The sequence below is a fragment of the Scyliorhinus canicula genome, chromosome 14, assembly GCF_902713615.1.
Source record: "Scyliorhinus canicula chromosome 14, sScyCan1.1, whole genome shotgun sequence".
Lineage (NCBI taxonomy): Eukaryota > Metazoa > Chordata > Chondrichthyes > Carcharhiniformes > Scyliorhinidae > Scyliorhinus > Scyliorhinus canicula.
In genome coordinates this window covers 38491092-38506697 of record NC_052159.1, presented here as the reverse complement: position 1 = coordinate 38506697, position 15606 = coordinate 38491092, and the positions used below count along the sequence as shown (strand labels likewise).

At 51.2% G+C, this 15606-nt stretch overlaps 1 protein-coding gene and 1 long non-coding RNA gene across 6 annotated transcripts in view; one reads left to right on the top strand and one right to left on the bottom strand.

The window, feature by feature from the left end:
• dclk1a (doublecortin-like kinase 1a) overlaps positions 1 to 15606 on the bottom strand; it is a 475245-nt gene that overhangs the window by 215978 nt on the left and 243661 nt on the right. For all 3 annotated transcript variants that reach the window (XM_038818045.1, XM_038818046.1, XM_038818044.1), the window contains exon 4: positions 13921 to 14023. In XM_038818045.1, coding sequence (XP_038673973.1) covers positions 13921 to 14023 — 103 coding nt within the window. The remainder of the gene's footprint in view (positions 1 to 13920; positions 14024 to 15606) is intronic.
• Positions 12512 to 15606, top strand: part of LOC119977292 — a 55370-nt gene continuing 52275 nt past the window's right edge. The window contains exon 1 of one of the 3 annotated variants that reach the window (XR_005463157.1): positions 12512 to 12854. This is a non-coding gene — a long non-coding RNA (uncharacterized LOC119977292). The remainder of the gene's footprint in view (positions 12855 to 15606) is intronic. The other 2 variants (XR_005463156.1, XR_005463155.1) reach the window with 2 other exon arrangements.

The window sequence follows — 15606 nt, the reverse complement described above, 5'->3', positions numbered from 1 at the left end:
GAACTTTGGACAGATGGAGACTCCATACTTTCCGACACCAGAAGGCTTCACCTTCATCCAACAGGTTCCATTGGAGGAGCGGGTAAGAGGGCCAAAGGGACCCAAAACCATTTCCTCCATTTTTGTCAGCAACAAACAAGAGAAGAGAAAACGGTGGGTCGCGAAGGTTGGCCGGCGTGGGTCGCAAAGTTCGGCCGAGTTGGGTCCCGTAGGTTGGGCGGTTGGTAAAAATGGGTCCCCGGAAAAGAAGTTTGAAGAACACTGCCTTACCCGATGGAAGACGTTGGAAGAGTGAGTAAGCCAGTTGGGAGGGGGTCTTTGATTATGCTGCCTGCTTTCCCAAGGCAGCAGGAGGTGTAGACAGAGTCAATGATGTGCTGCCAATGCTGCTGCAGATGACGCTATCAATCACAGCCCAACGGGCTAAGGCCTTGGCCCATTACCACAATAAGCGGGAGGAGCACCGACAAGTTTCCATAAACCACCGGGTCATAGTAGGACCAGCGATATCGAACGGTTTGCCTGTGTAGGTTACCATACTGGCCTGGGTGTCCGTCAAATTCAAAGTCTGAATACCCGGCTTAATTCAGTCGAATGTCTTCTGTCCGACCACGGAGACTGCTGCTCCAGTGTCCAATTCTACATCGAGCAAATGCCCATTGGCTTGCACTGCAATCTTTATGGGGACTATTGAGGGGGCTGCCACCCAACCAACTGCATGCAGCGTTCTCTTCTTCCAGTTCCACCAGATGGAAAGTCGGAGCCCTGGGCTGACGTCTACCGGGGCATCTGGGCCTCTGGGTCACTCGTGGCCTGTGCGCACACCGGGGCCGGGGACTACAAGCCCCACATGAACCAGGGCCGGGATTCTCCCCTACCCGGCGGGGCGGTGGGTCCTGGCGTTGTGGAGTGGCGAGAACCACTCCGGCGTCGGGCCGCCCCAAAGGTGCGGAATTCTCTGCACCTATAGGGCCTAGGCCCACGCCGTAGTGGTTTCCGCTCCGCCGGCCGGCGCAAACGGCCTTTGGCGCCCCGCCAGCCGGGGCCGAAAGGCCTTCGCCGGCCGGCAGACGTCCGTGCATGCGTCAGTGGCTGCTGACGTCATACCGGCGCATGCGCACGGGAGGGGGTCTCTTCCGCCCCCGCCATGGTGGAGGCCGCGGCGGCGGCGAAAGAAAAAGAGTGCCCCCACGGCGCATCCCCACCCGCAGATCGGTGGGCCCTGATCGCGGGCCAGGCCACCGTGGGGGCACCCCCTGCAGCCAAATCGCCCCGCGCCCACCCCCAGGACCCCGGCACCTGCCCACGCCGCCAATCCCGCCGGCACTAGACGTGCTTTGATTCCCACCGGCGGGAAAGGCCTGTCAGCGGCGGGACTTCGGCCCATCGTGAATCCCGCCCTCGCCGATTCCCGGGTGGCGGAGAATTCGGGCCACAGTGGGGGCGGGATTGACGCCGGCCCCGGGCGATTCTCCGACCCTGCGGGGCGTCGGAGAATTACGCCCCAGGTTCCCCTTCTGCGGGCTCCGAGGCAGTCTCCTACGGGGAAAGCTCTTCCTTCAGCCCACTGGTCGGGCCTTTACGCCGTCCGTTCAGGTCAGAGTGGCGGTCCGGGGAGGGGCTCTTGGCAGGAGGTGGCGCACCTTAGGGCCTTCACCTCCATCCCCTGTTTCTCATGCACTCTCGCTCCGTGTTTTCCCAGGACAGCACAGTCTGCATGGTTAGCTGCAGGGTCAGGGAAGGGTCGGCTAGCAATTTCTTTTCAGAGGTCACTTTGTTAATACCACATACCAAGCTGTCACGCAGCATTTAAGAGATATGATGGTGCTATAGTCACAGAATTATGCAATTTTCCATAACCTCAACAAAAACACAGTGACGGACTCCCCGGTGTCCTGCTTGCGGTGTTCAAACGATACCAGTGAGCTATAATGGATAATGGACGAGTTCAGATGAAAGTGCTGGCCTACTAAGATTACAAGCTCATCAAAAGGTTTAGGGCGCGATTCTCCGATGTCGCGCCACATCGGGAAAGCCGTCGTGAGAAACGGCCCTGATCGCGATCGATTCTGGCCCCGGGAATGGGCTAGCATTGGGGCCGCGAGGAACACGGGGGGGGGGGGGGGGGGGGGGGGGGGGGGGGGGGGGGGGGGGGGGGGGGGGGGGGGGGGGAGCGTGACGTCAAAAGCGCGTCGTCAGCACACGACGCCCGAATGACGCCGCTCCATGTCGTTAAACGGCGCAATCCACGCACGGAGAGGAGGGAGGGAAATGTCGGGGCCACGGAGGGCCGCCCGGAGGTTCCGTGATATGGACCTGGAGACCCTCCTCGATGAGGTGGAGAGGCTCAGGGGCATCCTCTGCCCAAGACGAGGGCATCGCCACCCTTCCAGCGCCTGGCGTGAGGTGGGCACAGCAGTCAGTGCTGTGGGGCAGACCCCTCGGTCTGGGGAGCAGTGCCGCAAGAAGCTCCACAACCTCACCAGGGCTGCCAGGGTAAGTGCCACAAGGCTGCCCCCGGGTCACAACCATCCTCCCCCCCCATACGAGAGTGAGTGGAGGGTGTTAACAAAGTTGTCAGAGACCCACATGAGCGCTGAAACCCCCTGGAGAGATGCCATGGTGTGGCTGCAACTTTCCCCCTAACCTGTGCCAATATCTGAACGCCCTGATGATCCCTGCCGAATTGTGATGATCTATCCACGGCCCCCCTCCCCAACAGGACAAGACTGCTCACAACAGCCGGGAGCGCAACAGAACCGGAGAGGGTTCACCCGTTATGCACCCCCTAACAGTGTGCGAGCAGAGGGCATTGGACCTTGCTGGGGGATCTGCCACCCGGGAGGTCGCGCAATGCGAGGTTGGAGGTGCAAAAGCAAGTGAGACAACCCTGCATGACAACTCCCCCCCCCCCACCCCCCAGCCCATCCTCGGTCCCCTCACACTCTGCCACTGGACCACCCCATCCTCTCTCCCCTCACACTCTACCCACTGGACCCCCCATCCTCTGTCCCCTCACACTCTACCCACTGGACCCCCCCATCCTCTGTCCCCTCACACTCTACCCACTGGACACCCCATCCTCTGTCCCCTCACACTCTACCCACTGGACCCCCCATCCTCTGTCCCCTCACACTCTACCCACTGGACCCCCCATCCTCTCTCCCCTCACACTCAGCCCACTGGACCCCCCATCCTCTGTCCCCTCACACTCTACCCACTGGACCCCCCATCCTCTGTCCCCTCACACTCTGCCCACTGGGCCATCCTACGCCCGGCCGAGCGTGTCTAACTAACCCCGTATCATTCTGTTCCCCAGGGCCAGCTGCCGAACGTCCAGGGCCGTCTGGTGCCACACACAGGCGACCATCCACGACAACCACCGCACCCAGGGTCGCACGCCAGAGGGTGGCAGGTGGTCGGCCAGGAGTGCCATCCTCCAAATCGGGACTCTCGAGCGGGACGTACAGAGGACGGACAATGACAACTTTCATGGCTGTGTGTTGCCCGAAGGTCGAGCCGTGAGACAGGTCAGGACGGGGTCAGTGAACCCAGACGCACAGAGGACGGTGACGCAGTCAACGGGCTCACCTGATGCTGAACCATACATGGGCCGCGTGCGCCCTGCGCTGGGACATGACTGGGCCCAGGACACTCCTGAATTTCTGACGGACGAGGACCTAGAGCTTGCGGCACTTCTGTCTCCCACACCATCCACCATCCCAGAGACACTCACCTCGGTTGGGCAATTAAGTGATGAGGCTCCTGGGTCACGGTCTGGTGTGCACCACACAGCTGAGCCGGTACAGCAGGTGGAGGTCGGAGGGCAGCCCAGGCCCAGCATCCAGCTGCCGCCCAGATGTTTCCCGGGTTCCTGTATTTACTCGACCCACCTGGACAGCCGATGCATTTTGAAACCCAGGGACACAATGACGGGATGAGGGCCATCTTCCAGCAGCTGCAGACGCAGTTAGAGGAGTCAAACCGTGTCCAGGAGCAGGGAGTGGTGCCGCTCATGGCAGCCACCCAGGCCAACACTGCACGGGAGGCGTCCGCGATCGAGGCAATGGGTGAAACGGTATCGGCCATGGGTCAGGTTCTGCAAGGCGTTGGGCTTCATGTGCACTCGTCATCCATTGCCCAGGAGAGGGCTGCCCTCTCACAGGCAGCAATGCGCCAGAGCCAACATGACATTGCCGGCGCGCTATGGGCCCTGGCTGAGTCTCACCAGGCCATGGCCCAGTCCCAGCACGCCATGGTCCAGTCCCAGCACGCCATGGCACAGTCCCAGCAGTCAGTCGCAGGTTGAGGTCGCACAGTCCCTAGCAGGAATGTCTCACTCCCTGGACTCCATCTCAGCGAACGTTCGGACCCTGGTTGATACCGTTGCAGGCCTCCAGGACTGGCAGCGCCAGGCGTCGGTGGGGCGACGGGGCACCTCCCCGCTCGCACCTCCGTCCCACAGTGAGGCCCGTGGGCTACCGGGCTCCCCGAGGGAGGAGGTGGTTCTGGGGGCCGTTCCATTAACTCCATCACGGGACGTCCCTGAACGCTCGGCCTCCCCCCGTCCCATCCCTGGTGCATCGGGTGGGCAGCGGGCAGAGCAGGGTGGCACCACGTCATCCGAAATGCCCGCAGAGCAGCCTGGCCCATCAAGGCCGGGTCACCCCAGGAAACGAGTGCCGACGGGGAGACATGTCGCGGGGCGTGATTCTCAGCAGTTCGCCTCCACTCCTGCTGTACCATCTGGGGATTCACTTGGGTCACGCCCTGGATGCATCTGTGGACCGATGCCTGCGATATCCCGGATAGGTCCCCACTCGGAGACTGGAAAGAACCGGTAGCATAAAAGTCAAGTGCCACCGTCACCTTGACGGCAACCGTTATCGCGTGTCCTCCTCCCGTTCCACGTGGGGCGAGGTACGCCACGAGGTGGCAGATATGTGCGACCGTCTCTCTGCTGAACCGGAGTCTCCTCCAGCAGTGCCTCAAAAGAGATCCAGTCACGGAACACCCTAGGCCTCGATTGTCGCCTCTGGCGCCCTGGCTCCACCATCAATGTCTCCTCCTCCTCCACCCATGCTGCTCGACATCAGTGCCCGCATCCTGTGCCGTCCTCAGCGTTTGGGGGTCAATGTTCCCCTCGCCATCCCCCTGGACATACCAGCTATGAGTGCCTGTGGCCTGTACAGCGACGACGGGCCACTCCGCGGCCATTCCCTCTGCTGCTGCAGCTGCCCCTGCATCCACTGTGGGATGTGGCTGTGGACGCTGCTGGATGTCCAACTGCAGTGCAGCGGCCCCAACCACTGCGCTGAACATCGCCGTTCGGTTCAAAGACATTATTGTCACCTACAGAAAGGTGGTGGGGGACAGAGGAACGACATGTTAGACGGAGGTTATTCGACACCTCGGCAGCCGCCTGCCACGGGATACCTGTGTGTCCCGGTGGCCTGATCGCGCTGCTGACACGCGGCCAGCCTAACCCCTGGTCACTTTCTGCGTCCAACGGCCAGTTAACTACGTCCTCCTCACCGGTGCGTCAGTGGGCTGTGCCCATCAGCCACAGGGCAACCAGCGGCCGTGTCTTCGTCACCGTCCTGTCATGTTGCATCCGGGGGTGGAAGACCCACTCCACTCACTCCCTCTCCCCCCCCACTACTCCCTCTCCCCCCCACTACTCCCTCTCCCCCCTCCCACTACTCCCTCTCCCCCCCACTACTCCCTCTCACACCCTCCCACTACTCGCTCCCTCTCCCCCCTCCCACTACTCGCTCCCTCTCCCCCCCACTACTCCCTCCCCCCTCCCACTACTCGCTCCCTCTCCCCCCCACTACTCCCTCCCCCCTCCCACTACTCCCTCCCCCCTCCCACTACTCCCTCTCCCCCCCACTACTCCCTCTCCCCCCCCACTACTCCCTCTCCCCCCACTACTCCCTCTCCCCCCTCCCACTACTCCCTCTCCCCCCCACTACTCCCTCTCACCCCCTCCCACAACCCGCTCCCTCTCCCCCCCACTACTCGCTCCCTCTCCCCCTCCCACTACTTGCTCCGCCTCCTCCCCCTCCCACTACTCGCTCCCCCTCCTCCCCCTCCCACTACTCGCTCCCCCTCCTCCCCCCACTACTCCCTGTCCCCCCCACTACTCCCTCTCCCCCCCTCCCACTACTCGCTCCCTCTCTCCCCCCCCCCACTACTCACTCCCTCTCTCCCCCCCCCCCCCACCCCACTACTCCCTCTCCCCCCCCCACTACTCCCTCCCCTCCCCCGGCCGCTGCGTTCTCGGGGATGCCTTCCCCAGTTTGCGGAGACTCCGGGACGGTCTGTTCACCTCCTCACTGCTCGTCAGCCAGCACGACTGGCTGGCGACTATAAAAAGCAGGTGCGGACGGCGACGGCGTGAACTGGGGTCACGCTGTCGGGACTTCGGCCTTCCGGGCCGGAGAATAGCGGGGTTCTGGAGATTTGCCATTTTGGGTGTCTCGGGCGATTATCCGGGTTTTGCTGCGCGGAACACGACGGAAGCAATTTGGCCGTTTGGGAGAATTGCGGAAGCGCGTCGGACAGCGTCGCGTGAAAAACTGGCGCGGCACGCTATTCTCCCAACGGAGATTCGCGCCCTTAGTGTCCGAGGTCACTGGGTATGTAAGGTTCCATGTCACTACGAACGTTTGTGAGCCGTAGGCAGTGAGCAATATGACTACCTGGCGATCATTCTCTGCGATATTTTTGGCCCGGAAAAAATATTGCATCCTCTGTGCATCCTGATTCCAATCTTCTAATCCGGCATCAAACACACTCAACCATCTGAAAAGAGGCATGGTGAAAGGAAATTTCAAATCTGTATCCGATAGAGACTGGGAGGTCACTCAGCAACATCAATAGGTATCAGTTTTTATCCTGTCTCCAGCTTTATAACGCCACGAAGATTCCTCGCCGAGTTTCTTGAAACAAAAAACTTTATTTTACAACTACTATTATATACAGCTCAAGTAGCTCCCTACTGGGTCTCCGCTAGTCAGTGCCTTATTGACCGACTCTATACAAGAGCCAGATGTTGTTAAAGGTCCCCCGTCCCCTTATTGGAGGAACTTCTTTTCTGCAAGGTCGTTAATCATTCTCATCCCATTGGACCCATGCAGTTAGAACACTATACTTTCCAGAAATATCGGTTGGCAGGAAAACCACAGCAACATCCCACTCCTGCTTTTTGTTAAAATTGCAGTTGGGTCCCAAAGACATCATAACGAAGGATACTGTTCCCCTCCCCCCCTCCCCCCCCCCCCCCCCCCCCCCCCCCCACCACCACCACCACCACCACCACCACCACCACTACATCCCAAATACTGCTGTCTTCTGTCCCCACTACCACCCCATTAACTCCAAGTCCAGGGGCTGGATTCTCCACACCCCGCACTGAAATCACGTTCAGCGACGGGGCGGAGAATGGCATGAATATGAGCAGCGGTGCCACACTGACATTTATTGTTCCCCTTAGTTCATTGAGAATAAAACATTTGGCTCTACTACAGTAGCAGTCTTGGTATTCCCTGTATCAGTTTGACACCATTAAGAGACTCATTAGGCCACTTTGGATGGTAGTTTAGAGTCAAGCACACTCTTGCAGGCTAACTTCTTTCAAAGACAATGAATCAATTGAATTTTTATCACAACCTGCAGCTTGATGGTGACTTACTAATATCGGTTTTGATTTACAGATTTTTCAAATTGGATTCAAATTCTCTGCCTAGCGTGATAGAATTTGAACCAGCATTCTCTGGATTATTAGTTTAGCCTTCCAGATTACTAGTATGAATGAAATTATCTAAAGGCTCAGAAGATATTAGTAAATGAGTTTTGGAGGAAATATCATCAGCGTAGTAATCTCAATTCACGAAGCCCCCATACGGTTCAACAAATGGAGTCAGCACACAGCTTTATACAGCCTCCTTATTTACATCATTTCCACATGCAGCTAGCACTTACAAAAGAACAAAGAATACAGCACAGGAACAGGCCCTTCAGCCCTCCAAGCCTGTACCGGTCATGATACCAACCTTTGCCAAAACCCTCAGCACTTCCTTGTGCTGTATTCCTCTATACCCATCCTATCTATATGTTTGTCAAAATGCCTTTTGAACGCCGTTAATGTATCTGCTTCCACAACCTCCCCTGGCAACGCGTTCCAGGCACTCACCATTCTCTGCATAAAAAACCTGCCTCGCACATCTCCTCTAAACTTTGCCCCACGGACCTTAAACCTATGCCCTCTGGTGACTGACCCCTGCGAAAGAATGCCTGCCTATCCACTCTATCCATGCCCCTCTTGTAGACCTCTATCAGGCCACCCCTCAACCTCCGTCTTTCAGGGCAGCACGGTGACATGGTGGTTAGCACTATTGCCTCACGACGCTGAGGTCCCAGGTTCGATCCCGGCTCTGAGTCACCGTCCGTGTGGAGTTTGCACATTTTCCCCGTGTCTACGTGGGTTTCACTCCACAACGCAAAGATGTGCAGGGTGGGTGGACTGGGCACGCTAAATTAATTGGGTACTCTAAATTTATTTTTTAAAAACCTCCGTCTTTCTAATGAAAACTGTCCGAGTCTATTCAGTCTCTCCACATAGCTAACACCCTCCAGACCAGCAACACCCTGGTAAACCCCCTCTCCAAAGCCTCCACATCCTCCTGGTAATGTGGTGACCAGAATTGTGCGCAATATTCCACGTGTGGACTTACCAAGGTTCCATACAACTGTAGCATGACTTGATAGTTTTTATACTCGATGCCCCGTCCAATGAAGGCAAGCATTCTGTATGCTTTCTTGACTACCTTGTCCACTTGTGTTGCCACCTTCAAAGATCTGTGGACCGGCATGCCCAGATTTCTCTGCCTTTCTATATTCCTAACAGTTTTACCATTTATGTTATATTTCACCTCTATGTTAGCCCTACCAAAATGCATTACCTCACATTTCTCTGGATTAAACTCCATTTGCCATTTCTGTGCCCAAGTCTCCAACCTATCCATGTCCTGCTGTATCTTATGATAATCCTCAAGACTATCTGCCCCTCCACCACTCTTGGTGTCATCCGCGCACTTACTAATCAGACCGGCTACATTTTCCTCCAAATCGTTTATGTACACCACAAACAACAGAGGCCCCAGCACTGATCCCTAGGGAACACCACGAGTCACAATCTTCCATTCAGAAAACACTGTTCTACTGCTGCCCTCTGCCTTCTGTGACTGAACAAGTTCTGTATCCATCTTACCACCTCATCTCTGATCGCATGTGACATCACCTTTCGTACCAGTCTGCCATGAGGTACCTTGTCAAAAGCTTTACTGAAGTCATGTAAACAACATCCATCAATCATTTTTGTCACCTCCTCAAAAAACGCGATCAGGTTAGTGAGGCACGCCTTCCCCGTCACAAAATCATGTTGTTTATCGCTTATGAGTCCATTTGTTTCCAAATGGGTATAAATCCTGTCCCTGAGAATTCTCTCCAATAATTTATCTACAACCAACGTGAGGTTCACCAACCTATAGTTTCCAGGATCATCCCTGCTACCTTTTTAACCAGTACCACATTAGCTATTCTCCAGTTCTCTGGGATCTCATCTATAGCCAATGAGGATACAAAGATATCAGTCAAGGCCCCAGCAATTTCCTCCCTTGCATCCCTCAGTATTCTGGGATCAATCCCATCCGGCCCAGGAGACTTATCTACCTTAATATCTTTTAAAAGACCCAATATCTCCTCCTTTTCAATGTTAACATGATCCAGACTATCCACACATGCTACCCAATAATCAACTTCCACAAAGTCCCTTTCTTTAGTGAACACTGATGCAAAGTATTCATTTCATACCTCACCCATTTCCTCTGTCTCAACACATAGATCCCCCCCCCCCCCACTGTCCTTAAATGGTCCAATCCTTTCCCTAGCCGTCATCTTGCTTTTTACATATGTTATGGACCAGGATTTAGAAAACTCCAAATGTTTCATGGAGTGCACCTGACCCACAACTTTTAATAGGTTGTGGTTATGGGGAGCACAAGGGCCTTCTTTACAGGTGTGAAGGAACAGAGATCTAAAGTACTTTAAAAACAAAACCATGTTTATTTATGAATCCAGTTTACACTTTAAAAACACACAGTAAACATCTTAACAACACCAATAATCCCCACAGATACAATATGCTATAAGTAACCCTTCATAACTTTCCTCACAACATCCATAAGCCCAATAGACGCTTTTTACAGAAAGACAGCAGGTTTATATTCTCTACAGAAACAGGTATTACTTTGAAATCACCCAAATGAGCATTCTTTAGCTTGTAGAGATATCCATATACATCTGCTTGTTTTCACTGCAACTCTCCACTCTGAAAATTAAACTAAAACACACAGACACACACCAGCTTTTTGCTGAAAGCGAAAGTAAAAGCAGAGTCAAGCTCAGCTCCACCCACACACTGACATTACTGCAGCTGTTTGATAAACACCCATTTCTTTAAGGTACATCCACTACAGCTATTTGATAAACATCAATTTCTTAAAGGTACTCTCACATGACACATATGAATAAAAAGCTTTGAGTTTCACCTTAATCCTACTTGCCAGGACTTTTCATCACCACCTCCTAGCTCTCCTAATTTCCCGCTTCAGTACCTTCCTACTTTCTTTATACTCCTCAAGGGTTTTGACTGTTCTCACCCTTCTGGACTGTACAAAAGTCTCCTTTTTCTTTTTTTGACGAGGTTCACAATATCCCTTGTTATCCAAGGCTCCCTAAACTTCCCATACTGTTGATAAGATGGATGCGATCAGCCAAGGATCCAAAACGAATACAGTTAAGCACTACTTAAAGCAAGCTTGTACCTTTTAAAGGGAGGTGGCTTGTGGCTGATTCAGGTGTTGTGCGTCCTATGCAAGTTGATTGGCTGAGCTAGTAACACTCTAATTGACACAAACTGGCTGCCATTTTTCCTACATTGAACATCTTGAATTCTCCCTCAGTGTACCCGAACAGACGCCGGAATGTGACGACTAGGGGATTTTCACAGTAACTTCATTGCAGTGTTAATGTAAGCCTACTTGTGACACTAAAGATTATTATTACCGTAATGTAGGCAAGGTGGCAGCCAGTTTGTGTCAATAAAAGCCACAAACAAAAATGTGATTATGATCAGAAAATCTATTTAGTTATATTGACTGAGGGATAATAATAATAATCACTTATTGTCACATGAATATTGTTCTAGGACATTAAGTCTTCTTTTTTCTTCAAAGTAGTGCAGTGGGATCTTTCACAGGCAGGTTGGGCCTTGGTTTACTGGCTCATCCCGAAGGCAATGCTCTGGCAGCGCACGTTCTTTTTGTACCTCATTGCAATGTCAGTCTCCATTTTAGTTCTCTAGCTGTGGAAGTTGGACTTAAACCTGGAACCTTGTGACAAGTTCTCATTGGAAGGCACCCTTTGGTGAATCCATGGTCTCTAACTCTCCACAAGCCTCATTTATTCAAACAGTTGATCCGTCCCCACCAGCACACAGGTGGCTAACCCAAAAATAGTCCCATTATCTGCTTGGCATAGCAGCACCTGTCATGGGCTTTTGTCCCCAAATCTCTGTCTGATTAAATCTGAAAGTCATTGAGACTGCAGGAAGCAAGGCCAGCTTGGTTCCTGCAAGTGTTAAAGACAGGTAAGTGTTAAATTTTTGACCAAATTATTTTCAAACATAGATGGATGAAATATGTTTAACAGAAACAACTTCAGTTTCTCTTTGGTTTAAGTTCACTACAATGTCTTATGAGATACAGTAGAAAAAGCACTTAGTAGCAAAGGTTGCTTAAGCCAAACCTAATCTCCTTAGTTTCAGCTCTAAATCCTTAGAGTGGATGCTTACTATCAGACAGCTGGCCAGTGGAGTGGTTGGTCTAGCAGGTTGATCCTTCACATGAGGGGCCTGGTCAGCTTGGAAGGCAGAGCAAATATCCCAATGCAAATTGCCATCTTTGGGCCCGTGCAGTATCAGGCAGCCTGGTAAAAGTAGGCCTAGCCTGCAATCACCATGTGGGAGCCGCTCAGCCTCCATTATTCATGCAAAGCGTGGTGGAGCACTCTTGTTCCTTCCTGAACCACAAAGTAAACAACATAGATTTACCTTTGTAGCCTCTTCTGATCTACTATCAGGTTTTACTGAAGAGGAAGGCAAAAGAAGTGATCAAAGGTCATTGACCTGAAACACTTGTTTCTCGCTCCACAAGATGCTGCCGAGTCTGCTGAATATTTCCAGTGCATACATCATTAACTTACTGGTGATATTCCAATTCTAATACCAGGAAATGTGAAGAGGCAGCAACTGAGCTACGCTTAGGGCTAGATGTCATCATTTGAAATGGAGCAGTGAGATTGCTGTAAGTAGCAGTAGGATGCCCCCATAAGCAAGCTAGCAACCAAAACTGTTAATGAATGTTGACATTAAAGGGTGCAGGGCTTTCTTTTGCTTTTGTTAATTCTCCTGCTGATGAGGGCAAAATGTCTTAGCAAGAGGTAATGTCACAGCTTCTCCTTTCATGCATGCTATGTCAACGTCATTTGTCTTGTAAAGGTCAGATGGAGGTTATATCCCTTGTGAGTCAAAAAGAGGAAACTCTGGGAAAAACAGGTTTGCGCTGTTCTTCTTTTGCCAGAGCTACGGTGGCAGAGCTCCCACGGAATTTCAGCTCGCGAGAATTGTGAAGATATTCCTGAAATTTCATAAATTGACACTGAAAAACACAGAACAGAAAAGCCCTCGGTCTCTGTACTAGCACAGGCTTGGACAGCACGAGTTTAGTCAGGTTAGTACTCCGGGTTCCATTCTATCTTGGTATTCCCTGATTAGGGGAGAAAAAAACAGCCCTGCCTCCAATTGCTATTCAGTAATCCCTACTGGAAAGTGGACAGAAGGAGGATTGGTAATATAGCCTCATTATTCTTTGTGTGTGTGTGTAAGCATAAATAGTCACTTGGGCAGAGCGATTATATGTGAGGGCTGTCAGTTCCTGTAAGATTCTCTACCAGAATCAGGCAGCATCTTTAGACTGGGAGCCAACTGGAGAGAGAGAAAAAAAAAATCAACATGGAGACATGATGTATGAATCATGGCAAATTGATTGTGTTTCCAGACATAAAAAATATTTCAGATAATCAAGATTTAATAAATGCTGCGGAAATAATCATGAACTGACTTTGATGGCGTAGGCTTATTTATAAGAGAAGGCAAGAATTCAAGTGGAGCTTATGAGTTTGGACTTGAAAACTATGTTATACTGTACAGCTCGCTGGATTGAGTTGCAATTGTATCCAGTGTGAAGAAATAAAGGTGCCGCTGAATTTCATTAATGGGCGGCACGGTAGCACAGTGGTTAGCACCGTTGCTTCACAGCGCCAGGGACCCAGGTTCGATTTCTGGCTTGGGCCACTGTCTGTGTGGAATCTGCATGTTCTCCCTGTGTCTGTGCGTGTTTCTGCTGGGTGCTCCGCTTTCCTCCCACAAGCCCCGAAAGACGTGCTTGTTAAGTGAATTGGACATTCTGAATTCTCCCTCAGTACACCCGAACAGGCACTGGAGTGTGGCGACTAGGGGATTTTCATAGTAATCTCATTGCAGTGTTAATGCAAACCTACTTGTGACACTGCTAAAGATTATTATAAATAAATGCTATTGAATAAATAGCTCTGGTTCTTTCATTCTACCTTCGCTCTACCCGCTCAAAGGGATATAGAAATATTTTTTTTGGGGGGGGGGATGTAGTTGAGAGTATTATGCCCAGCTACAAACACAATTTTTACTTTTCAAAAAATGTAACCAAACATTTTCCTCACTTTCGTCAAGCTTCAAGCTACATGCCAAAAGAAACTTACCATTTTCATCCAGCGAGAAGTCATCCTGTGCGTAGCGGAACTTCTCAGGACCACAGGCAACAAATATATCATCGTCACCAAAAAAATCCTGAAGGCACATCACCTGAAACAGGAGAAGGATAAATGGTCAGATAGATTCCATCAGAGTCATAGAGGCAACAGGCGGCCAATTGATTTTCCTTTCCGTTGATTTCAGTGTAAAGGAAAAATCAGCCTGTGGAATAGCAAATTCAATATTGTGATTTCAACACTTTATTCAACTTCCCCTGCACTTAAATCCTGTCTTTCAACATCACTGCTACATGACCTCAGTAAAAAACAGAACTTGAGATTTCTCCACTGCAACATAGACAGTGCAAATCCCTGAACAAGCAGCACTAATTCTACACAGCATAAATGAGCAATCTGTTCCAGTCCCCATCTGATGCCAGATTGTCTTTGTGTTCACAATTTTAATGAAATGCTATCAAAACATTTTAACTGACTTCTTTATTACTTTTTTTCCCTAATCATCATGAACAATATTCCCCTGCCACTTTGTACGCTGGTGCGGTATTTTTAACATTCAGCATATAAGCAGAGGAAGCTTATGGTTGCTGCACTAAACATACATTAAACATCATTCTTAAGGCAATTTCATTTTGCACTACACTTAGTTTTAAGACATTGAAAGCTTACATTCAAAAGAGAAAGTAACAATGGGGCAGCAGGGTAGCATGGTGGTTAGCATAAATGCTTCACAGCTCCAGGGTCCCAGGTTCAATTCCCGGCTGGGTCACTGTCTGTGTGGAGTCTGCACGTCCTCCCCCTGTGTGCGTGGGTTTCCTCCGGGTGCTCCGGTTTCCTCCCACAGTCCAAAGATGTGTGGGTTAGGTGGATTGGCCATGCTAAATTGCCCGTAGTGTCCTAATAAAAGTAAGGTTAAGGGGGGGTTGTTGGGTTACGGGTATAGGGTGGATATGTGGGTTTGAGTAGGGTGATCATGGCTCGGCACAACATTGAGGGCCGAAGGGCCTGTTCTGTGCTGTACTGTTCTATGTTCTATGTTCTATAAGCAATTCTAACAAAAGGTTTTTACACCTGAAACTTTTAATTAATAATAATAATAATAATAACTTATTGTTACAAGTTGACTTCAATGAAGTTACTGTGAAAAAAACCCTGGTCGCCACATTCCGGGGACTGTTCGGGGATACTGGTATGGGAATTGAATCCTCGCTGCTGGCCTTGTTCTGCATTACAAGTCAACTGTTTATTGCTTTCTGCACAGATACTGGCTCACTTGCTACGTTTTCTACCATTTTCTATTTTTTGTTCAGATCTTCAGCATATTATTTATTGTTTTAATGGTGATACATGCACAGCAGATATTACAATTCAGCACTCATGGTGCATGCCTGCAAGCATATCAGGAAATTATCAAGCGTCCACCATAAAAAAACAGGCTAGACTTCCATATTTCCCATTATGTATGCCGAACATGTAGAACACTTCCCTTCTTTACCTACAGGTCACTGCCATGGCTGTGTGTGTGCTTTTAAAACTTGTTATACACTCTGTAATTGTTTGTGTCTGAGAAATTTAACTTTCTAGAAATTGATTCCAAATGTCCAGACCTCCTCTTATCTTCTGAAGATTCCATATATGTCATCAGCTCCCCAATGCCACAACCTGTGGTTATTTTCA